Source organism: Cajanus cajan, chromosome 4 (assembly GCF_000230855.2).
Source record: "Cajanus cajan strain Asha chromosome 4, NIPB_CcT2T_4, whole genome shotgun sequence".
Taxonomy (NCBI): Eukaryota; Viridiplantae; Streptophyta; class Magnoliopsida; order Fabales; family Fabaceae; genus Cajanus; species Cajanus cajan.
The window spans coordinates 9828933-9853328 of NC_138520.1; the positions used below are offsets into that span (position 1 = coordinate 9828933).

General features: G+C 33.5%; 2 protein-coding genes across 2 annotated transcripts; both read right to left on the bottom strand.

Annotated features, from left to right (window-relative positions):
• Positions 1–4497: 4497 nt before the first annotated feature.
• LOC109788788 (Formyl transferase) lies at positions 4498–7257 on the bottom strand. Its single transcript, XM_083072206.1, has 7 exons — positions 7079–7257; positions 6303–6863; positions 5948–6059; positions 5555–5731; positions 5326–5452; positions 5012–5139; positions 4498–4895 (listed from the first exon to the last, which is right to left on the bottom strand). Exons 2-6 carry the CDS (start codon positions 6685–6687, stop codon positions 5026–5028), a joined length of 915 nt encoding a protein of 304 aa, XP_082928332.1. The 5' UTR covers positions 6688–6863; positions 7079–7257; the 3' UTR covers positions 4498–4895; positions 5012–5025.
• Positions 7258–8990: 1733 nt separating this feature from the next.
• On the bottom strand, positions 8991–16348 carry EGY1 (Peptidase M50 family protein). Its single transcript, XM_020363397.3, has 10 exons — positions 15843–16348; positions 14649–15110; positions 14321–14461; positions 13600–13701; positions 12686–12897; positions 11804–11854; positions 11591–11660; positions 9728–9796; positions 9316–9366; positions 8991–9209 (listed from the first exon to the last, which is right to left on the bottom strand). Exons 1-10 carry the CDS (start codon positions 16179–16181, stop codon positions 9051–9053), a joined length of 1656 nt encoding a protein of 551 aa, XP_020218986.1. The 5' UTR covers positions 16182–16348; the 3' UTR covers positions 8991–9050.
• Between the last annotated feature and the right edge of the window lie 8048 nt (positions 16349–24396).

The following is a 24396-nucleotide window of genomic DNA, read 5'->3' on the forward strand; positions in this document are numbered from 1 at the left end:
TGTATTTGGTTTTTATTCTTCTAGAATATGAGGAATCACTAATTTTAGGGGGGTGTATTGGTTTAGGATTTCGTAGGATTTTAAAAGACTTTTTTTGAGTAAAAAAGTCCCTTGGTATTCAATCAGGATTTTATGTCACTTAAAAACAATCCAGAGATATTCAATTTGGATTTTCAAGATTTTTTAAAGAGTCCATTAAAATCCACTGGTATTCATTTGAGATTTTTTACAACTTAAAAACAATCCATTGGTATTCAAAAATATAAGGATTTTAAAGGATTGTTGTGTGAGAGAGATTTTGAAGGACTTTCTAGTGTTATCTATAAATACCAGATTCATAAAACAATCCCATCCAAAGCCATCGGATTTTGAAGGATTGTTTGAAGTTATTTTTCAAGTGTTTCAAGAATTTTCAAGTGAGTTTTTCATTTTTTTTATGCTCCTGTCTTCTCCATTTTTTCTCTACTAATAATACTACATTATTGTTCATTGCTCATATATAATATTGTAGTACTGTTCTCATCTCATTCTTTTATTTATTTGGGAAACTCTGATATGTAAGTGATAGTGTCATTGACTTGTTCTATTTTTCTGTTCGTTCTCTTTAATTGACTTGCTTTATTTATTCTATGTAGTTGAATATGTTCCTTTATATAACACAAAAAATGCTTGAAATTTCAAATTTTAAGTGGTAATTTTTTTTATAACACACATCAAGAAAAGAAAAAGGTGAAAGATGAAATTGATATCATAATCTCTATAATATATATATATATATATATATATATATATATATATATATATATATAAGATGAATTTGTTAGGGTTTCTGTGAGTAGAATGAGATGAAAATGGATCTTAGTTGGGAGAAGAACCCTCTCAACATAAAAACTGCGAACTCTCTCATTCCCTTGAATTTGTTACTCTTATCCTCTTCCTTTTATGACTCAACAATTATTTTATTTTTTTTACTATGAATTTTTATTTTTTATTTTTATATTGTGAAATTAAGATTTTTTTATATTTAAAAAAAAGAAAATTAACATAAGACATTGCAGTATCTAATTTTTTAAGGTTTAAGATTTATGCCTTCATTAGCTTATTTTTTAAAAAAGAAAATATTGTTAAAATATTTGTTAAAATAATTTACATTTATAAATATCGTTAAAAATTATTATATAATATATAACTAAAATAATATATATATATATATATATATATATATATATATATATATTCTCTATATCTAAATACTTTCGTTTATATAAAAAAATTATATATTTAAATATTTTCTCAGTATCGAATATACTAATTTCTTTTTTATATAAAAAATTATCTTATGTTTCTATATTTTTGTTTTTACATATTTTTTTTATAATGACTGAGGTATTTGATCCATTTGGATAGTCAAGATATATTCGATCTTGTATGATTGGTGTGCTTCTAAAAATAATAATATAATTTTATTAATTTTGTCTCTTATCCATAATTATTTATATAACTAGTTTTCAACATATATTGTTTTAGTAATTCAAATGGGAGATTCACGAGGAAATAATAAAGAAAAAGGAAAAGAGAAAGAAAACTATAAAGCTTGGACTAAGGAGGATTCCGATGAATTGTTACAATTGATAGTGAATGCTATAAAAAGAGGATAGAATATTATGGAGAATTATCATTATTATTTATCTAGACATTATTATATTTTTTTATTATTTTTGTCTTTGACTCTTTTTAATTTTGAATGTATGCATTTTTTTTAAATCTTATTAAATGTCAAAACTCCACAAAATCCCACAGAATCCATTAAAATCCTGGTTTAAAAGTCTTGCAGAATCCATTAAAATCCTGATTTTAAGTCTTATGGAATCCTGCAAAATCTTAAAAGTCATGAAAATCCTGCAAAGTCTTTTAAAATCCGCAAGATTTTTTTTAACTAAAAAAGTCCTTTAAAATCCTAATCCAATACACCCCCCTTAGTCTTAGTATTTATCTAAATTCAGTTGATTAATTTAAAATTATAAAATATACAATTTTTTAAAATTCTAATTATTATAAAAACATTTTAAAGAAAATATATAAATAATAATTATTTAATAATTAGTATTTTAATTAATAATGTACTTTAAGTTTACATGTTAAATATATATATAAGATAATATGTTGAATACAAAATTTATATAATATCTATTACATAAATTAATTTATATTATTATATGTAATATTTAACATATTTTATATATAAAAAGAGAGAATCTGTCTTATCTTGTTATTTCCTAATTTAGCTCCTTTGTAATACAAAAAAATATATATTAGACTAATAAGATACATTAAGATTATCATATCCTTTATTGCTACAACAAACAACAAATTATAATTGTATTTGTATCATATCATATTAAGCCCACCAAATGAGTCATTCATTTTTTTTATTTTAGTTGATAATTTTCTTTGGGTGATATCATTTACATGAAACACTTCTTGATGCATCATCTCGCTCAAATGGATAGTTTTAATTAATTATTATAGAGTAAAATGAGAACATTTTTTATTAGTAAAATTAATTTAATTTTTTGTTCTTATTTAAATTTCTAACAACAATATTTTTTAACTAAACTATAATATATATATATATATATATATATATATATATATATAAGGTAAATATAGTGAGAAAATATCATTCCTGCATAACCATACTAAAACTTGTCTACTGAGGTATAGATAATGCATACCAAGTGTGATATTGGTAATACAAGTCCAAAGTACAATATGAAATACAATCTTCTATGTATTAATCTATATATGAAAGATATATAAAATCATCAAAAAGAACTCTGATGAGATTGAGTGTGATGGAAGAGGTTAGTCTCTCACAACGTAGTGAATTAAAATTTAAAATCTCACTAGAAAAATACATTTAATATATGATTATGCCTGAAAAACAATTAGGAGCATCAAATCTTTTTTTTGTCTAAACCCCTCTCAATATCACTTTTACAAAAATAATTTCACTTTTAATGAAAATCTTGTTGACCTCAATTTTTATCATACAATTCAATTCATATAATTTTTTAATCCTTAATTTGTTTGAGCTCAAAATAGAAACTTGCATTTTTTTTTCAAAAACCAGTATATAAAATTATTAAGAAAAATATAATAAAATATCATTGGGTACTTTATTATTTTAAGCTCAAATTATTGATGGAAGTAAGATGTGAAAAACTGTTTTTTTTTGCTATACATATTTTAGTAATTGTTTAAAGATAAAAAATGAATTAAAATATGTTCATATATTTTAAAATATATGGAAAGATAATGCTTCAAAAAACCTTGCATTGCAGCATATTCTATGAGGAGTCATTCTTAAACATGTAAACAAATTGAAACTATCGAATAGATTCATTAATTATACATTAGCGTGAAACGTAAGCTTTTATATCGCGTTTGTTGTTAGAGGATTACGGGTGCTTGGTAGGTTGTATTTGTGGTTTGTCAGCATTATATCACATTTTAAAGTTCATGCAGTGTTGTACTATTTTTAATTTTTGGTTGATATAACTAGATAGTATATTTCTCTGTTGACAAATCGACCCATTTAAAAACAAAGTAACATCTCACAACTTCATACTAAAACCATGATCAAACTGTTAATCCTTCACTAATAAACACAAAATGTCAAATCACTTAAGTTTTGAATCAAAATATGATGGACTTGAGTGAATTATTGTGTTCATGTTTTTAAAATGATTTTTTAACAATTTTTGAGCATTTAATTTAACTCAAATTTCAACTGTATATTAAATTGCATGTATCTGAATTGGTCGTAGAACTTATTGGAATAATAATGACATAATAATTCTCCCTTGGCTGTCTGGAAGAGGTGGAGGTACTTGTGCCTCGTAGCCTCTTCCCCTAAATTATGTTCGAGAGCACATAGGTTCCACAATAATGAAGGCACAAATTTGCATAAAATGACCCTAACTTTGCATGAAAAGCTTGAATTAAGTAATAAAAAATCGGAAAAGTTTACAATTAAAAGCCTTATGTTTTAAGTTTCAATGGAACAAACTACTTGCGATCCTGATTTGTTGAGATTATTAGCAAGGTTATATAGGCTCTGTCAGAAAAACCGGTACTGCAAAAATGAATCAAAATTTTAACATGATTAAAAACCGGTACTTAAGATGTGATTTGGAATCTGATGCATGTTAAAAAAAGGCTTATATGTCAACCTTCCACATTAACATGAATCAAAATTTTAATTGAGACGCAGCCTTATCCGTCTTCAAATCAAGCATACTCAACAATTCAAGTAGTAAGAGAATACCCGTAAATAAAGTTGTCCAAAATTTGAATCTTAACCTTAAGTTTGGAATACACTCTTGGAAGAAAAATATCAACCTTATATAGGCTCATGATCTTTGGCAATAAATACTTCAAAGTTCGTACCACTACTAATAAAATGTTAAAAAAAATAGGAAATAGCAAAAGACGGGGAGAATAGCAGTAGCAGCTTTGGCATTCGTTGACAGTTCCGTTTGCTCTACAAACTCTATTTATAAACTAAGAAATGTTGTATGGCACATCAAATTTCTTATCCAGATAGTATAGTAGATAATTTCTTTATTAAGGAGCAAAATCATGATATGTTAATGGAATTTTGTGTGGGGAATGAAGGACTCCAAAAGTATGCTCAGCAACCCGGTATCAAAATCCACTGAGCATATTAACAGTTTGTGCAGAAAAGTTTGAGATTACCTGCTTATTATATTCTTGGAGGAGATGTGACATGAGTGCCACCGGAAATTACCTGCCTAATAATTACAATTCAATAGCTACAGATTTGGGGCAAATGTGAAGATTGCATAAGCAAAATCTCCAACCAAAATCCCCTACAACAGAAACAAAGGTCTTATCAGATGCAAGGCATCATCGTAGTAAAAAGATGAAGTAGAATATACAGATATTTTTACAGTATTCAAAGAAATTTAAAAAGTGATTTTCATACCATATCAAAGATAATCAGCGAAACTCATTGGGGTTTTCTTTGGTTTGGATGAGAGGAACACCATCTTTCCTCCAAACCACACGCTCTTCACATACAGCCTCCACTACCTCCACATATAATTGGTGCTCCTAAATTTGGAAATAAAAATAAAGTCAATCTGCTAAATTGCTAGTCATTTGACTGCATAAATGTCAAGGTTCGTGAATGTTTCTTATCACAAATATATTTGTTGAATTCCATTCAGGATTAAAGCCAGTCATAGTTTAAAGTGCCACCATTTTTGGGAACTGATTAATGATATAGTCTGACATTACCTCATTGAGAACCCTTGCAGCCAACTCCTCTGCAGTATCATTGGCAAGAACAGGGACCACACGCTGGGCAAGGATACGCCCTGTGTCATAGTGTTCATCAACAAAATGAATTGTGGGACCTGAAAATCTAACCAACACAGAAAAATGAAGCACAAATAAGTAAACACAAACCAAGTACAACAGTGTTTCATAGATAAAACATGCTTGAGATATTTTATGAAAAGTATACCTTGCTCCAGAAGCAATTACTGCTTTATGAACCTTCATGCCATAATAGCCCATGCCTCCAAAAGCTGGAAGAAGTGACGGATGAATGTTCAATATAGATTTTTCATAAGCTCGGATCAATTCTGCTGGTATAAGTTTGAGGTATCCAGCTAAAAGAATAAAATCGACCTCGAATTTCCTGATCAAAAAATGAATTATATGTTAATGTTAATACTGTAACCACATCTCCATGCAGCACCTCTGTTCCCTGCCATATTTGTGCTACACTTGTTTTTTTTTTATTTGCGTTTCAACTTTAAAGCTGATAATCCACTCATTAGATTCATTAAAACAACAAACACCAAAGTCCAAAGTTAAATACAATTGCAGGAAATGAGGTAAAGAACGACCTGACCTTAGTGTATCAACAACGTCACTGGGAGATAATCCATTGGATTCATCCTTTGCTTTAGGGAACAATATAACTGGGATACCATTATTTCTTGCATACTCCGCACCACCACACTCTGGTATTAAAAAAATTATATAAAAAAGGAGGAATTTTAGTAGACCAAGGCTAATCAAAACATAGTCCCAACATCCCAGGTCACAAAAGGTTGCTTCTTAGAGCCACATGAATAATAAAATGATCTTTGGGGCATGGGATCTTAATCCAGTTACTAATGCCATCTATTTAAGAATTTAGCTAAGGAAAATGAAGACACAAGGTCAAAAAATGAAAGTACAGGGTTAGTAAGATAGAGCATTACCACTTTTATTTGTGACCAATACAAGAACATCTCCATGAAGTGAACCCCTTTTGGAGGCCTCATGAATTGATTTGAAGTTGGATCCTCCACCAGACACAAAAACCGCTAGCTTTTTCCTTCTCACTGTGACCTGAGCTCTCACCTCATGGCCCTCCTTTGGTTCTGCACCACTACTACTGCTACAACATACTCTTCTCCAAGAGCTAGAACACACTTCTTTGCGCGCAATGCTGATAGCACGAAAAGCTCCAGACTGAACGGAAGCGTATGAAGATGAAGAAGGCAAAGGAGGGCACATCAAAGAGAATGATTGTTTCACAATTGTAACTGATGGAGCTAACGATGATTTTGGACAAAACCTGGGAAGAATCTGTTGGGCTTCCATGGAAATCTTAATTTAAGCAAAAAATCACAAATCTTAGTTTAGTACAAGTTTGATGTTGTTGGGAAGGATGAAAAGGTCGAGGTTGTAGCTAGGGTTCTGGTGGCAGTGGTGGAGCCAATAAAGGTGAAGTTGGTTAAAGGGGGCAAATGGAACAAAGAATCTCGCATCAATCGCAACTATTGACAGAAGAAAGCAAAAATAAATAAATAAATAAATAAATAAATAAATAAATAACCAAAATGAGAAGGAAAATCCCAAATCGCAAACAACATAGCAACAATCACAAATGATAAGCACAAATTCCAATAACAGATGCGGAATCACAAAATGAACGGCAACAATCGTTGCAAGCGAGAGAATAGAAGCAGAAATCTTGAGCGTTAGAACTTACAGAGGAGCGAGACGATGGTTGCGCTATGAAGCGGGTGGCGGAGAAGGAAGGGCTAACGAGAGATTCGGCGGAGGAATGGTCACTACGCGAAGTTGGTCATTGGCGAAAGCGAAGAAGCACACTCTGGCTGGGGGCGGCAACGGGGATTTTTTTTCTGAAGTATTATTTTTTTTAAAAAATTACCAAAAAAGCATTTTTAGTAGTCGTTTTAAATATTATTTTAGTCAAAAATTCCAGAAACGGTTCCTTTTCTCTTTGTTGAAGTGTTTTAAATTGAAATAATTAAAATAAATATTTTAATTTAATAATTTATAAACTAGTATTAATTTTTAACATGTACGAATAGGATGTATGTAATAAATATTTATTTTAATTAATTAAAATTTATAACAAGTACATATTTATATATATATATATTACAATAAAATTAGTGTACCAAAACAAATATTACAATATATTTAATTTTTAATGAATAAATATTATTAAGTATATAAATCATGTTTTAAATTTATGATAAATTTTTTTTATTGTGATATGAGTTTACTTTTAATTATTTTGATAAAATTAAATAATATTTAAGAATAAAAACGCAAAGAATAAATTGAAAAATAAATAATTAAGAAAAATTTATAAAACATATTTTTGTTAAAGAAGAATTCTTACAAATACTCTTATTAAAAAGCATTCTCAAAAATGTCTTTGATTAAAGTAATTATTCTAATTAATATATTGAGAGAATTAAATAGTAATAAAAATAAAAATTGGTAGTAATAAATTAGAGTATTAAAAATTAAGTATAAAATTTAAATTTATAATAAATTAGTATTTTAAATTGAGAAAATAAAAGTAAATGTAAATTAAAAATATAAAATGAGAGTTTTCAATAATTGCTTTGTAAGAGTAAAATAAATTATTGGAGTTCTTAAATCTTATTTGGTGTCGTTAAAGACTGCTAAACTAAGTAAAAGCTTTAAACTTGTTTTTTAAAAAAATAAGATAAAATCAAGATATCTTACTAAATGAAAAATAAAATACATATTAGAACATTGATATTTTCCACCATGAAAAGTGCACGAATCCATTTTTGCTCTATTTTCACTTGTCTTGGACTCTTGGTTCACTATGAGTGTGTTTGCATTGATGTTCTTTTTTTTTTTTAAGGTATTTGCATTGATGTTCATACACCATTCAATGCAGTCAAATGCTATTGGAAATAATTGATGGATAGGTATTCAGCATCTCTGAAAGAAATACAATTTGCTCAATAAATCACTTAGCTCAATCTGATTCACATTTTTTTTTTACTAACATGCGGTTACTTTGAATAAAATTATATTCATATCCTTCAAGCAAAATATCCGGGACAAATTTTATATATAAAAAAATAGTTTGGAAATAAAATCCTACTAAAGCTAACAACTAAGTTTCTCTAAAAAAAATAATTATTAACAAAAAAATAATAATAAATACTTCACATTAATAAATAGAAAGAAAAAAATATCTGATTCTATTTTTTTTTTAAAGAGCAAAGCATTTCATGCATAAAATCAATAATTCCTTCTCAAAAAGTAACTTTCTTCTCTCGAAATGTATTTTACATTTAGAAAAATTAACATTGAAACGCCAAAGATCATCCAAATAAAAAACAAATCTATGCAAATTGATATTCTTTTTTAATTCTGGCTTCTAATGATACCGAAACATCAAACAGGTTAGGACTGTGCACCAAGAATGCAACGTAAAAAGACCTTAATTTTTTTATTCTTTTCGGAGCAAAGGATGAAATTAGATTTTTCACATTTTCGCCCAATAAATATTTCTTTTAGTCAATTTTTTTTTGCACGATTTTACGAGGTATCGCATTTAAATTAGTATAAATTAGTATTGAATCGGGCTTAGCTTTGCAACGATATTACCTAAATATTTCACTACTCAATTTTAATTAAAAATGGCCTTAGTGTACACATAACCATCAAAATGCAGTTACAAGACCTATACCCAGTTCCTCTGCAAGCTCATCCCCAACAGGAACAAGAGTCAAGACAACAAGAAAAATAGCAACTGCCACAAGTGCCTTTCTCCATGTTCCAACTTCTGTCACATCATTTAAGCACTGTTTCTCCGGTGTCCTCTGGAAACAAAAAAAAAAATACAATAAAACTCATCAGAAAAAATTGCAAAAACAATTAATTCAATATCATCATTTTCTTTCAAATTCAACACAAGTACTTGCCTACCTGACATAACAAAACATAAAGCCCCCATGGAAGTGAAAGAGGTCCGCCAAGCTGTTGCAAGGAATTAAAAAAAAAAAATGAAACTTAACTTTTTTAATAAAAATGAAAAAAAAAATAATAAATCAAGAAAATGACTAAACTATGAGAAAATAGGGACTCCATCTTTTTTAGTGCACATGTGCCTTATTTCCTTTTAGGGAGGAACTAGGGAGTTTTTTTTTTTTTTTTTTTTCTTTCTGAATGGACTAGGGAGAGTGTTAGTGAACTTGAAAGTGAACAAATGGCTCGCACTTCTACTACCCCTTTAGTCATATGATAAATCAGTGCAATAAAATCATGAAATGGTTGAACTTTTAACAATGGTATTGAACAACTGTATGCTTTGTTTAATCTGAGCAAAGATCAGACATACCACTCCTAATCCAAGCAACGTGTAAGTGGTTAAACCAAAGCCAACTAGTGCACTTTTTCCAAAAGCACCCTGCAAAAACATGTAACAGAATTAGCATATTCTTTTTCCATCACTATGGACCTAAATTGTAATTCTCACCCCATCATATTATAGATAATTTAGAACAACAATTAGAAAAGGATGATGCCTTTTTACGTGTGAGAAATATATAAAAGATATCTAATCATGTGAATGAGAATATTCTTATTGTGAGTTCAATATATTCACCTCTTCCAATGAAAAAAATATACATGTCCATGCCATAGGTTGTAAATAGTATACCAAAGCTCAAAATATCTTTTAACATCTAGTAATTATCATGTCATAAAAAATACATATGAAACATGAATTAAAGCTGGTTTGAATTTTGAACTATGTAACCCCTGGAGACACATAGGTTGTAAATTTTTATACCTAAGGTCAATATAGTATTACCTTTAACATCAGATCATTATCAAAAGTCATAAAACAAACATATGAAATATGAGTTAAAGCTAGTTTGAATTTTGACCTTATGGGATCCCTGGGGACACCAGGAAATAAATCAAAAAGTCCAAAACAATCATCAATCATCCTTAATAACAAAGGAGTAATGCCATGAATCATACATACAGGGTTTTATTCTTCAAAGACTTACCTTTACCTCCTATACTAAACTACCTTAATAATATATATGTTATTATTCCTAGATCCATGTGAAAAGTATTTGACTAATATCTCATTCTAGTTTCCCATTTCAAACCTTCCCCTTTACAGGTATGTCCCCACTTATTAAAATCTGACGTGGGCAAAGCCATGTCATAGCAATGTCTTCCCTTTTAATTTTTTAAGCATTTTCCCCAAGAAAGGAATAAATAGAAATAATTAGGTCTTTTCTTATATCTCCAATTTCTGACAAAGGCCCCACTGTTGGTCCTAAAATGATTACATATCAAAAATCAGCTCAGTGATTCCAAAACCACTTAAACACCGTAACCCTTGGTACCAAAACGGCCAGCCCATTTGTGATTTTCATGATCTATAAATATATCTTAAAATATTTACTGCATTCCAATGTGTTCATAAAAGGTCATGACATCAAGAGGCACCAAGGAATAAGCATATGTTGAACCTAACATTGGTTTTCTTTTTCATTCGTTCATTCATGCCATGTCAGAAAAATCATTTGTCCTCTTATTTTCTGTCTCTCCTCATTTCATTTCCCGGACAATACATTCAAATAAGCTTTATGTTCTTCTTAATCCCATCCCCCCTACTTGGAAAACTAAGTTTTGAGTCTTTCAACTCATTGACTGCACTGATAACAGTCATAAAATATACAAATTGATAATTGATATTAGGATTAGGAACTGTAACGATATAAATAAATTAAAACAGATGACATAATGTCCTAATTTAAAACAAAGGAATCTAGAAAGCAAGGTTGTTAACTTATTAATAACAAGTGTGTGTGTGTTTGGTCATATATCTATAAATTGTTAAACAAGAACGGAATATATTAAAAAGATCTTTAACTCCTAAGCATCTACTTGAATTTCAAAACGTGCTAAAAGCATTGTCCTAGATTGAAGCCAACACCCTAAATGGCCATCGAATTTATGTTGCTTTATCCTATTATCCTAATTGGAACAGATAAATACCGAGACTCTGAGGGAAAGTTTTAGTTTAAAAATGGAAATAGACAAATACTATTTTTCCTTTGATTCCAACACTGACCCAAATAACTTTAAAAAATGACAATCTACCAATTCTTGTCCATGCCTGGTAAATATTGTTAGTAATGTATTTTTCACCAGGTAAAGCTTAAAAGGTGAGACAAGATACCTGCACTGCTCTTCCACCATCAAGGCACCCCACTGGAAGCATGTTAAAAGCTTGTATGGTTAAGCCACACCTGCAAAATCATAATAAATAAATTAATTAAGTAAATAAGGCATATTGTAAAAAATGAATGGTCAACAGTGTTTGGAACCACAAATTTATTAAATTGATTTGTCGATGAAATTAAATTAGGATACAGGAGGAAAAGTTGAATACCAGCCTGCAATCACAAGAGGGTGAATTGGAACTGTTGCAGCGTGCATTGTTCTGCACATTGACATTAGCAAATAGCAATGTATCAATGTTTATTGAAGCCAGAATAAAAAGTATACACACATAAGCCTCAATTGTAATTAACATAAGGTAGTGTTGGGCCCAACTTATTTTGGGTTTCTCTTCTCCTTAAAAGCAGAAGCTGGGCCAAACAAATTTTTTAAGAAAAGGTGCTTCAATAAAAGTAGCTTTCTTTTGAGTTTAATGGCTAAGCAATGTTGGTGTAAAAAAATTTTACACTGTCAACTAATCAAAAATTACATTTGATATGACTTTTGAGGTAATTATTATAAAAATCAACAAGCTTACCAATGGTAGTTTGTGATTAAATGATAGTGTGAAACTGCATTTACACTGTCAAAACTTATTTTTCTCTTTATTTTATTAAAGAAAACTTTGTAAAGAGGAGCTTTTAAAAAAAGCTAGTTTTAATAATTTTGGCTTTTACTTCTTTTCCTTTATTTCAAATCTCAACATCCAAGAAGACACCACAATAAACTTTACCTCCAAGGTAACTTTTGAGCTTAAAAAATTATAAAATTACTAAACAATTTTATCTTGAAATTTAAAGCTTTTATTTTAAACTTTAAAGTAGTTTTTAAGCTCTGAAAAAGCCAGGCCCAGCAGGCCAAACACTACCTAAAACCATAGGCTGCAATCAAGTCATACACTTAAAAACAGCTTGATCTGGTAAATGCCCCAAATGTAACAATCCATTAGTCAACATTAACTAAATTAATGACAGAAAATCGAAAGCACTGGACCTATATTTAGCTATTTATGTTGTTGATCCATAAAAATAACCACGGAAAGAAGGAGACATACGCATAACCAAGAGTTGCTCTACTGATTAATCCAAGAAGCAAGGAACCTTGAAACAACAAGCTAGGAACTTGCACCAAATCTCCTGTTGTATCTGGATTTGATGAGAGAAGAAGGCCAACAGCAAACATTGAAAATGATAACACGGCTCCAGCAAAGGGACCCGCAAGTGATACGTCTACTTTTGTACTTCTATCAGGAAGGATAGATTTAAACTACAATGAATTTTAAACAACCATAGATCAGCATTTAAATGCATACTAAAACATAGAAAATGAACTTCAGTCTAACTAACAAGTATAGTCAATATTGTGTTAGAGATCTCGTATAAACTAGAATTAAAGTCATAATAGTGTGTATAAGTGATAAACAAATCTCACCTTACAAACCGATTTTGTAGAAATGAGTTAGACTCAAACCTACATTTCTAAAATAACATCAAAGTCTATTCTAGCAAATGTTGTTGGGGCTATCGGACCATTATCAGACCACCCGCAAATGTCTAATTTTGCCTAATTCACACTTGAGATATTTAGTTCTCAGCATAGAAGATGTGCTGGAGATATCACAACGACTAAAGATAAGACCATAATAATGTATATAAGTGGAGAGTAACTTATACCTTACAAACTGGTTTTGTAAACTTGAATTAAGCCTAAACTCACATTTTTAAGATATAGCATTGGTCATATTTAGTAGCAATAAATACAGTTAAAAGATACTACTAATGACTATTTGGGTGATAAATGATGCATTATATTTACATGATCTGAGTAAACAAGATACTTGTAACTCTGCAAACGATTAAATATAACCCCAGATAGGCAAATACACTAACCATGCTATTGTAATAGCTTGAGCCAGTAGTTGCAAATTCAATGCAAAAGTGACTGGTAAGAAAAAATAGATAATCTCACCTGAGTAATAGCACCAAAGCTGCCAAGTGTGATGTTTGGAATGAAGAAAGGGATGCTTAATTTTACTTGTTTAGGAAATGCTGCTAGAAAATGTCCAACCTCCTGCACATAGCCATAGCCACCAGGTCGAATATATACAATGATCCAAGAAGCAATAAGGGCAATTTATGGAATTTTGTAAACATGTGGAAAGAGAAAAATAAACAAATAAGATAGAAAGTAATGCATTGGATCATTGGGCATAGAAAATAAATAAGTGACCTTCAACACAACCCACATGGCAGGTATTCCTATTTGATAGGTTCTTATGACAGATTGCTTAATGGTATTGTGGAAATTATAGATTTAGGTAAAAGGAAGAGAAAAGTAGATAATAGAAACTAAAAATTATATGATAATTTGTTTATAATTAATTATCATAGGAATCACCTTCAACACAGCAACTCTAAGGTCTGCACAAATTACTTGCACCAACATAAGGTTTACTTGTTTAAGCTAATAGTCTAAAATGTAGTAAGTTTATTCAGAACATTCAGATCCCACATTTCTATAATGAAGAAAGTAAGTCTAATAAAAGCAAAAGAACATAATCCCAGACAATTCTTTGAATAAAACTCACTCCAATTTGTTGTAATACAGAAAGATAAATAAAAAGTTTCAATTTTATTGTAAGTATATTAAAAAAATATGCCAAAAGAAAACAGTATGAATGAATGCTTACATGAAACAGAAGAACCCCCAAGACACCATATGCTAAAGGTAAAGCCGAGTCAACAAATGGAAGTAGCAGCTCCATATCTGGAGCTTCAATAGCATCTGGATCTGTAAAGTATTTCACAACTTCTGGGGGAAGTCTGTTGATCTGATTAATCAAAAAGCATGGCATCAACAAAATAGCTAGAAATGATAGAAAGAGTGTTGTGAAATATCTAGACAGCAAGACATCAATGCAATTAATGACATTCAGAGAGATACCGTAGAAACAGTGTTGTTCACAAGCATTTATCAATCACCACCTGATGTTCAATGACTATCAATAAGTAGCCTACCTGAGATGCAATTCCTAGCTCCACTGAGGAACCAATAGTTAGGAGAAACAACAACAATGCAATGACATATTGCCAAAGCGTCGTTGGTCCAGGATCAGAAACCTCCTTCCTCAACAAACCAAAGCTAACACGTGGCCCACCACGTGGATCAGGACTGTCTGAATTGGGTTCCTCCACCATAAAAAGGTTGTACTTATCACCCGTGATCTCAACTAGCTGATTCTGAAGTTTGGCAAAAACATCCTCTCTCTTGCCCCTTAAATTCCCAAGGAAAAGAATGCCTTCCCCCAAATCTCCGAAAGGCTCCTCTTTGGTCACCCAGAAGGTTGAATACCCAAAAAGCTTATCCTTAATCAGCTTTACATCAGCAGGATCAACCTTCTCAGGCCCAAGGAGCTCAATAAGTTTGAAAGAATCAACTTGAAAGGTGTTGTACACAGGTCCTAGCGACGACAAAGATGACTGAAGAAGTAAAATGATGGAAACACAGAAAATCAGCAATCACAACATATGATTCAGACACATAAACTGCAACAGAACGTATGCCACCAAATAGAAATTTTAGTCTTCCAACTTCCCCAACGACTTTAAATTAGTCCTTGGATTTAAAAATAGAAAAAAAAACTTAAATACAACTCTATAAGTACTTTTAGTATTGTTCTCGAATCAGAAATGAAGTTTTATCTTGATAACCAATGTTGACCTTTAATACAAACCTTTATTATGTAAATTAAAGAGATAAACTCTAATTTTGATCGTAAGACAACACCAAAAACATCTAAGGAACTACCTCTAAGTTTTGTTCAATAAGACAAAACTTAAATACAGTTCTGTAAGTAATTTTGATGTTGTTCTCCGACCTAAATTAGAGTTTCATCTCAAAAATCAAAGTTGACCTTTAACACAAACCTTCATTATGCGAAATCACTTAAAAGAAACCCAAATTTCGATTGAAAGGCAACACCAAAAGTACCCATGAAACAGTATCAAAGTTTTGTCCTAACTCCCCAAGCAGGTCCTCAAGGAAAGGACTAATGTGAAGTAAAGTTTGAGAACCAAAGTAGCAACTTACAATGTTCGAACAAGCTTTGGATGCTACATATTTCTACAGTAAACAATGAAAACTGAAGCTACGCAAACATAATAAACCAATAACTAATATTGGTAATGAATTCTTAAGCCATGAATTGGTACCCTGTGAGAAGTGGAGGGAGGCGTCGATTTCTCGGAAGTGAACCCTCTCTCTTCCTCGGGCATCGTTGTCGTAACGTTAGACTTAGAATCGTCGGCAGCAGTGTCCTCTCCAGCAGCGCCAACGTTGTCGTTGTCATTGTCGTTGTTATTGGAAGCAAAACACCGAAGGCTATCGAAGTTGCCCCATTTGGGTACTCGCGCGCGTGAGAAGAAAGAGGTGGCGCCCCTCAATCGAGTGAGTTGGTGGCAGTGAATCCTCTCCCTGAAGGCGCGGCGAACGGGGTTGGAGCGGAACTCCGAGTTGAGAGGCATGAAACTGCAACTCGTCAGAGTCCCCATTTGAGAAGGGAAGGAAACGACGGTGGTTGAAGGAAAGAGACGTTTCAGAATGGCATGGAGAGTGTGACACGCATGAGTGAGCGAACGAGCGTGGCTTCCAACGGAACACCGTCGTCCAAGGTTTTTTTTCGTTTGGATGTGGTTGCTGCTGGTGCCACTGGATAAAAATTATTATTATTATATTATTATTATCTTCAAAATATAAAAAGATAGGAAAAAATAAATAATTGATTAAATATCTTTTCCCGTTTTTTGGTCGTTTTGGTTGGGATGGTCGTGTGGAGAATGAAATATCTGTTTGTGTTTCATGGTACTAAAGTCCCAACCCATTACCAACTCCTCTTTATAATATTTTGACTAGAGGTGAAAATAGGTTAAGTTGGATGAGATTTAGATAAATTTATTATTTGATTTAATTAAAATTTAATTGATTATATTGGGTTGGATTTATGTAATTTTTTTAAAATTTTAATTCAATTTAATCTAATTTAATTATGAATAAATTAGATTGGATTGAATTAATTGAGTCGATATAATTATATTTATTTATTTTTTATAAAAATTTAAATATTTTAAAATAGATGTAAATTATTTGATATATTATTGTAAATTTAATATTATCGATTTATAAAACAAACAATCATACAAATTAAATTCTAAAATAAATTTATTAATTTGTTACATTATTATTAACTTAAAAAATTAACATTAATTAATATAAAATAAAATTTATAATAAATATATTATATTGTTACAGATCTATCAACTTAAAGTACAAAATTTGTTACTAAATAAAACAGTGACGGGGATAACACTAATTAATTAATGGGACAATTTTTATTTTTTATGGGGTGATATTGTAGTGTTTCAAACATTTATAGTGCACAAATTGAAGAACAGACTGAATTAGGGTTTTCTCTGCTCCACGTATGGTTTTAGAAACGGAGATTTTGCCTGATGATGATCCTTCTTTTCGAAGCTCCAAAAAAGTCAAAACGAAGAGGGGTGATCATGAAGACCCGGTGATGATTGAAGAAGGAAGCGGCATGGAGGGAGTTGAGAACGAGTGCACTAAAAGCCCCGCTAAGTCATACATGGAAAGCTTGATGTCAACCGGTGGAGGGAAGATTTTCACAGATTTCAGAACTCTGATCCAAGAGATGGAAAACCCTGAGGATGAGTTTTATAAGGAACAAGATTTAGATACCGGAGATGGTGAAGAGCTAGATCCATGCCTAAAAATTCATGTCTCTCAAGAAGAGTTTGAAGAATGGTGTGCGCCTTGGAGAAGTTTGTTGGTGGTACATGTACTTGGAAAGAAAGTTACCTATAGAATGCTAGATAACAAAATCCAACGAGAATGGGCCAAGACTGGTGTAGTAAGGTTGGTTGATCTATCACAAGAATATTATCTGGTCCAGTTCGCTTCCGAAGAAGACTATAAACATGCGTTATATGAAGGACCCTGGCTAATTGCTGACCACTACATTGTGGTCCAACGCTGGCGGCCATTCTTCACAATCACTGCTGCACAAACTCGGAAAGTGGCGGTCTGGATAAGGATTCCTGGTTTACCTATTGAACTCTTTAATGATAGATTCTTATGGAGAGTTGGTAGCAAACTAGGATCAATGCTAAAGATTGATAAGCTTACGTCAATTTAATCCCGAGGACGCTTTGCTAGAATCTGCGTGGAGATTGATCTACAAAAAAAGCTTGTCCCACAGATTAATGTATTGGGCCATATCTTGAAACTCGAATACGAGGGCCTCCATTCGATATGTTTTAAATGTGGACGCTATGGACATAAGCAGTCAAATTGTCCCCATGAAAGGCTTGGAGAAGAGGACCAGCCCGAAAGGGCGAAAGATCAGGTGTCTATGGAGGTGGATAATGGCTCAAACGGGGCCAAGGTGAAGACGATGAACCCGAATTCGGTTAATCAGAACCAAAATGAGATAAAGAATATTTCACAGCAGAAAACCAAGGATTCGGAAGACCAGTATGGTCCATGGATGGTGGTGAAATGAAACAGAAAACCATATAAGAATATTCGGGAACCTACCGATAAGGCAAAAAATAAGGTGGAAGATATGAAGGATTCCCACTTTAATGATGAAGATTATGACCCAAAATCTCAACCGAACTCAATAGCAAATAAGGAAGACTATGTTCCAATTAATCATGCTGACATGGGACAAGGTGATTCCAATCAAAAAGTGGTCAAGATTCGCAACAAGATAGGTGGCAAGAATTCTCAATCCTTGAATAAGTCGAACCTTCAGACTGGGACAAGCGTTCCATCAAAGGGAGTCAACATGGAACTAAAGAAGGAAAATTCTATGAAGGGAAAGACCCAAGGAAACCCTCATGTGGTTGTTGATATGTCTGCATGGGAACGCGAAGCGCATGCATCACGTGAAACCCTTAATACTGATCGTGTTCTACAAGGCATCAAGAATACAACCTCATATAAAGGCGATTGGCAGAATGATGGAACGAATTTGATAACTCGTGTTGTTCATCCGGACGAGCAAACAATGGCGTTTGCCAGCTTCATGCGACGACATCTAGATCCTAGTGGCATGCATGGTCCTGCGCCCCAAATGGATCAAAAGGTTGATGCGAGTAAGGAGGCTATTAGGGTTTCAACACCCACTCTTCAAAACAGTTTTATGAATTTATTAAGTTGGAATTGTAGGGGTGCAGGGTGTAGAGGTTTTGTGAATCTTATTAATGATTTGATTGATGAATTCAACGTGGGAGTTTTATGCCTACAAGAGACGCACATTAGTGGTGCTAAGGCACATAAGATTCTTAATCAGATAAAGCTTGATAAGAGTTTTGTTGTTGATGCGATTGGACAGTCAGGTGGTCTTTGGGTTCTTTGGAATCCATCACTATGGAAACTTGACGTTCTAGAATACTCCAAACAATATATTCACTTTGCTATTTCCAACAACTCACATTCCTGGACCTTTACGTCAGTGCATGGAAGCCCACACTCTCAATTTAGAGTTGAGTTATGGAGAGACCTCAGAAGAATTGCAGGAGGCATTCAGGGTCCGTGGAGCATTATGGGAGATTTCAACGCTGTGCTTCATGATTTTGAACGGCAAGGAGGATCTCATACTGCATCTTACAGGGGTGATCGAGCTTTCAGGGAGGTGGTGCAAGACTGTGATTTCATTGACCTTGGTTTCCAAGGTGAACAATTCACATGGAAAAGAGGAAATTTATGTGAGCATCTTGACAGAGTTTTAGCTAACATGGCTTGGCAGATGTTGTTTCCACAAGCTGTTGTACTACACCTAAATCGTATGAAATCGGATCATTGTTCATTACTATTAAAACTTGATGATTCCGTGCAAATAAACAAAACTCGTCGCCCCTTCCGATTTGAGGCTGCTTGGCTTACACACCCGGATTTCCCAAATATAATTCGGACTAACTGGGGGAAGAAATCCGATTGGTTAAGCAATGTTAAGGATATTCAACATTGCCTCCAGACTTGGAACCGCGAAGTTTTTGGTAACATCTTTTACACAAAACGAAAATTGTTAAGAAGACTAAATGTGATAGCTGCTAAACTAGGACAAGGCTACAACCCTTTCCTTGAAAGCCTCTCTAAAGATCTGTGGGCTCAATATGAAAATATTCTTATTCGAGAAGAGATTCTATTGTTCCAAAAATCTAGGTGCAAGTGGTTGGAGTTAGGTGACCGCAACACGAACTACTTCCATGGCAGTACAGTGGTAAGGAGGAGGAAAAATCGCATCATTAAATTACAAGATGAAGTTGGTGTTTGGGTTGAGGACAAGGCTGAGCTTGAAAACTTGGTTAACCGGTTTTACATGGAACTATTTACGAACTCTGGTGGGCATGAACCATTTTGTTTTTCCAAATCCTTCCCCGAGTTAACTTCTGGTGATATTCATATTTTAGAAGCTCCTCTTTCCGACCATGAGATCTTCGCAGCTTTGAAGCATATGGGCAGTCTCAAGGCACCTGGGCCTGATGGATTCCAAGCGATTTTCTATCAAACGCAATGGAGCACGGTAGGGGAATCTCTCTGTCAATTAATTCGAGACATCCAGGTAGAACCATCAAAGGTTGCAACGCTCAACCACACGTTAATTACTCTAATTCCTAAGGTAGATAACGTGTCCTCCTTAAAGCAAATGAGGCCGATTAGCCTGTGCAACGTGGCCTATAAGGTGTTAACCAAGGCTTTGGCAAGTCGCTTACATGGAATGATGGCGGGGCTGGTGGGGCCAAACCAGTGTAGCTTTGTTCCAAACAGGCACACAAATGATAACATTATTATCACCCAAGAAGTTATTCATTCGATGAATCATAAAAAAGGGAAGAAAGGGTGGATGGCCATAAAAATAGACCTAGAGAAAGCTTATGACAGATTAAGCTGGAATTTTATTAAGGAAACCTTGTTGGACATTGGATTTCCTTATAACTTTGTGGAGCTAGTCTAGAACTGTTATTCTACTGTTTCTATGCAGGTTCTCTGGAATGGTGAAGCTTTAAAAAACTTCCAGCCAACTCGCGAAATCCGTCAAGGGGATCCTTTATCACCATATATTTTTGTCCTATGTATGGAACGCCTTTTCCATCTCATAGATATAGCAGTCACTCATAAGCTATGGGCTCCAATTAAGATAGCTAAGAATGCTCCTCCCTTATCCTATTTGGCCTTTGCTGACGATCTGATCTTGTTTGTTGAAGCCTCTCTAGAGAAGGTGGATATTATTAAAACATGTATGGACCTGTTCTGTAAAAGTTCTGGCATGAAGGTGAGTGAAGAGAAAACCAACGTATTTTTTTCTAAAAACGTTGGCTGGGTAGTCAATTCTGAAATTAGCTCAAAACTTGGGTATCAACGCACAGATAATCTTGGCAAATACCTAGGTGTGAATCTTCATCATTCAAGAGTCAATAAAAGAACTCTTAGCTCGGTAATGGAGAAGATTAACAATAAATTAAATCAATGGAAAATGAAGCATCTTTCTTTTCCTGGCCGACTTACATTAACTGTTGAGATGCCTTGAATTTATAATTTTGTCTGTTACTATTTCAATCTTATTTGGGTTGTAATGAGGTTGTTATATTTTATCCTTGTTATAAGGCTAAAAGGCATCTGTATCAGATATCTCTATTCATTCAGAAATAAGAAACTCTTGAACTGCCCGTGGACGTAGGTCACACTGACTGAACCACGTAATTTGTGTGTCGTCTTCTTTCTCTTCTCTTTCTTTTACATATTGTCATAACAATTGGTATCAGAGCTCTAGGTTACGCTAGGGTCTGATATGAAGAAACGCAATGTCTTCGTACAAATTTGATATTGATAAATTCAATGGATCGAATGATTTCACTTTGTGGAAATTGAAGATGAAAGCGGTTCTTGTGCATCAGGGTTGCGCTGCAGCACTGGAGGGTGTGGATAAATTACCCATAATTATGATTGATGATGAAAAGAAAGCGATGTTGGAAAAGGCGCATAGTTTGATTATCTTGAGTTTGACTGATGAGGTTCTGCGAGAGGTAAGTGAAGAGACAACGGTTGCAGGGATGTGGAAGATGTTGGAAGATAAATTCCAGCAGAAATCCCTAACCAATCGGTTGTATCAAAAGCAACGTCTCTATACCTTGCAGATGTCTGAGAATATGTCTGTGAGAGATCATCTTGATAATTTTAACCGAATTATCTTGGACCTACAGAGTATTGGAGTTAAAGTTGATGATGAGGATCTAGCTATTATTTTGTTATGCTCTCTGCCAAAATCATATGAGAATTTTATTGATACTATGTTGTATGGCAGGGATAGTATTACTCTCAACAATGTGAAGGACAGCTTACAATCTAAAGAATTGAAGAGAAGAGTAGTCTCTAGTTCTAATGTGGATGATGTAGGTCTGACAGTTAACAGAGGCAGAAGCATGGAGAGAGGAAATAGTAGCAAGGGTCATACACGCAGTAATTCACTCTCAAAGTCAAAGAAAGTGAGATGTTACAAATGCAAAGAGATGGGGCACATAAGGAAGAATTGTCCACAACTGAAGAAAGATAGAAATAGTAACGCTAGTGCAACTGTTGTTCGTTCTAGTGCAACCGTCTCTGGTGAGAGTTCAGATGAAGGAGATGGCGGAGATGTTTTGACTGTTAGTACTACTAGTTTTGCTGATACATGGGTCATGGATACCGGAGCTTCTTATCACATGACTTTTAACAGGAAGCTGTTCAATTCATTTAAAGAATGGAATGGTAGTGTAAAGTTAGGTGATGATGAAGAGCTTGGAGTAAAAGGTAGTGGTGTTGTACAGATAAAAATGTATGATGGCATGGTCAGAACATTTGATGCTTGGTATGTTCCTGGCTTACGGAAGAATTTGATTTCTATTGGCACCTTAGATAAACAAGGGTACAGTTTTTCAGGAAATGATGGACAGATTACAGTTTCTAAAGGTGCTCTAGTTGTTATGAAAGGAAAGTTACAACATGGAATTTATGTTATGTTTGGCAATTCCTTTCAGGGAACGATGTCTATATCTCATTCCTTAGAGCAACATGTTGATAACACAAAATTATGGCATTGTAGGTTGGGACATATGAGTGAGCGTGGACTTGCAGTGTTGAGTAAACAAGGACTGTTGGGTGGAGCGGTGACAGGGAAATTGAATTTCTGTGAATCTTGTGTTATGGGTAAACAACGCAGGCTGAAATTCAGTCATGGTAAGCACACTTCAACCGAAATATTGCAATATGTTCATTCTGATTTATGGGGTCCTTCCCCAGTGCAGTCCCATGGAAGGAGCAAGTATTTTGTGACGTTTATTGATGACTACTCTAGAAAGGTTTGGGTGTATTTTTTGAAGTCCAAGGATGAAGTGTTTGGGCGTTTCAAGGAGTGGAAGACTATGGTTGAGAAACGAACCGGGAAATTAGTCAAGACTCTAAGAACAGATAATGGATTGGAGTTCTGCAATGCATTATTTGATGATTACTGTAAAGAAGCAGGTATAGTCAGGCACCTCACAGTGAGACATACACCACAACAGAATGGTGTTGCTGAACGAATGAATCAAACACAACTTCAGCGTGCTCGGTGCATGCGTTTAAATGCTGGTCTCTCAAAAGAATTCTGGGCTGAAGCAGTTAATACTGCTGCCTATTTGGTGAACAGGTCTCCATCTACTGCAATTGACTTAAAGACTTCTCAGGAGGTATGGTCTGGTAAACCTTCTGATTATTCTGGCTTACGTATATTTGGTTGTCCTGCTTATGCTCATGTTAATGATGGTAAATTAGAGCCTAGGGCAATGAAATGTATATTTCTTGGGTATCCTACGGGTGTCAAATGATATAGATTATGGTGTACTGAAAATAACATAACAAAAAAATTTGTTATTAGCAGAGATGTTACTTTTAATGAGTCTGCTATGTTTGGCCAGAAAGAGGAAGTTGAAAATCTTGCAGGAAATAAAAGTACAAATAAAGGAGTTCATCAGAAGGTGGAGTTTGAGGTTGAAGATTCAAATAAAGAAAATTTGAATCCTGTGGAACAATCCAGTAATGTTCAAGAAGAGCCTCAAAGCATAGCAACAAGGAGAACAAAGAGGGAAATCAGAAAACCTACGAGGTATGCAGATGTTACTAGTGTTGATACTAACTCTGTTGCATATGCCTTGCTAGTAGGTGAAAATCTTGATTCTGATGAACCTAAATCCTATAAGGAGGCGATTCAAAGTAAAGAAGCATCGAAATGGCCAATTGCCATGGATGAGGAGATGCAGTCACTTAAAAAAAATCAAACCTGGGAGTTAGTACCATTACCTAGAGGTGTGAAGCCAGTGGGATGCAAATGGGTGTTAAAAAGGAAAGAAGGGATTCCTGGTGTTGAACCATCCAGATTCAAGGCAAGACTTGTGGCAAAAGGTTTTTCACAGAAAGAAGGAATTGACTACCATGAAGTGTTCTCACCTGTGGTAAAACATAAGACTATTCGAGTTCTGTTGGCTATGGTGAGTGCTTTGGATATGGAGTTAGAGCAGCTTGACGTGAAAACTGCATTCTTGCATGAAAATTTAGAAGAGCAGATTTACATGTCACAGCCAGATGGATTCCTTGAGGCCGGAAAAGAGAACCATGTGTGTTTGCTGAAAAAATCCTTGTATGGTTTAAAACAGAGCCCGAGGCAGT

Bases quoted from the DNA above. Each gene is read 5' to 3' on its own strand.
- LOC109788788 (XM_083072206.1), bottom strand. From the start codon at position 6,687: ATGGAAGCCCAACAGATTCTTCCCAGGTTTTGTCCAAAATCATCGTTA. The intron at 5,453-5,554 runs GTATACTTTTCA...TGTGTTGGTTAG, and splicing joins GTAATTGCTTCTGGAGCAAG to ATTTTCAGGTCCCACAATTC. The intron at 5,140-5,325 runs GTAATGTCAGAC...TTCCAAATTTAG, and splicing joins CTGCAAGGGTTCTCAATGAG to GAGCACCAATTATATGTGGA.
- EGY1 (XM_020363397.3), bottom strand. From the start codon at position 16,181: ATGGGGACTCTGACGAGTTGCAGTTTCATGCCTCTCAACTCGGAGTTC. The intron at 15,111-15,842 runs GTACCAATTCAT...TTACTTCTTCAG, and splicing joins CTCCCTCCACTTCTCACAGG to TCATCTTTGTCGTCGCTAGG. The intron at 9,210-9,315 runs GTAGGCAAGTAC...TTTTGTTTCCAG, and splicing joins TTTATGTTTTGTTATGTCAG to AGGACACCGGAGAAACAGTG.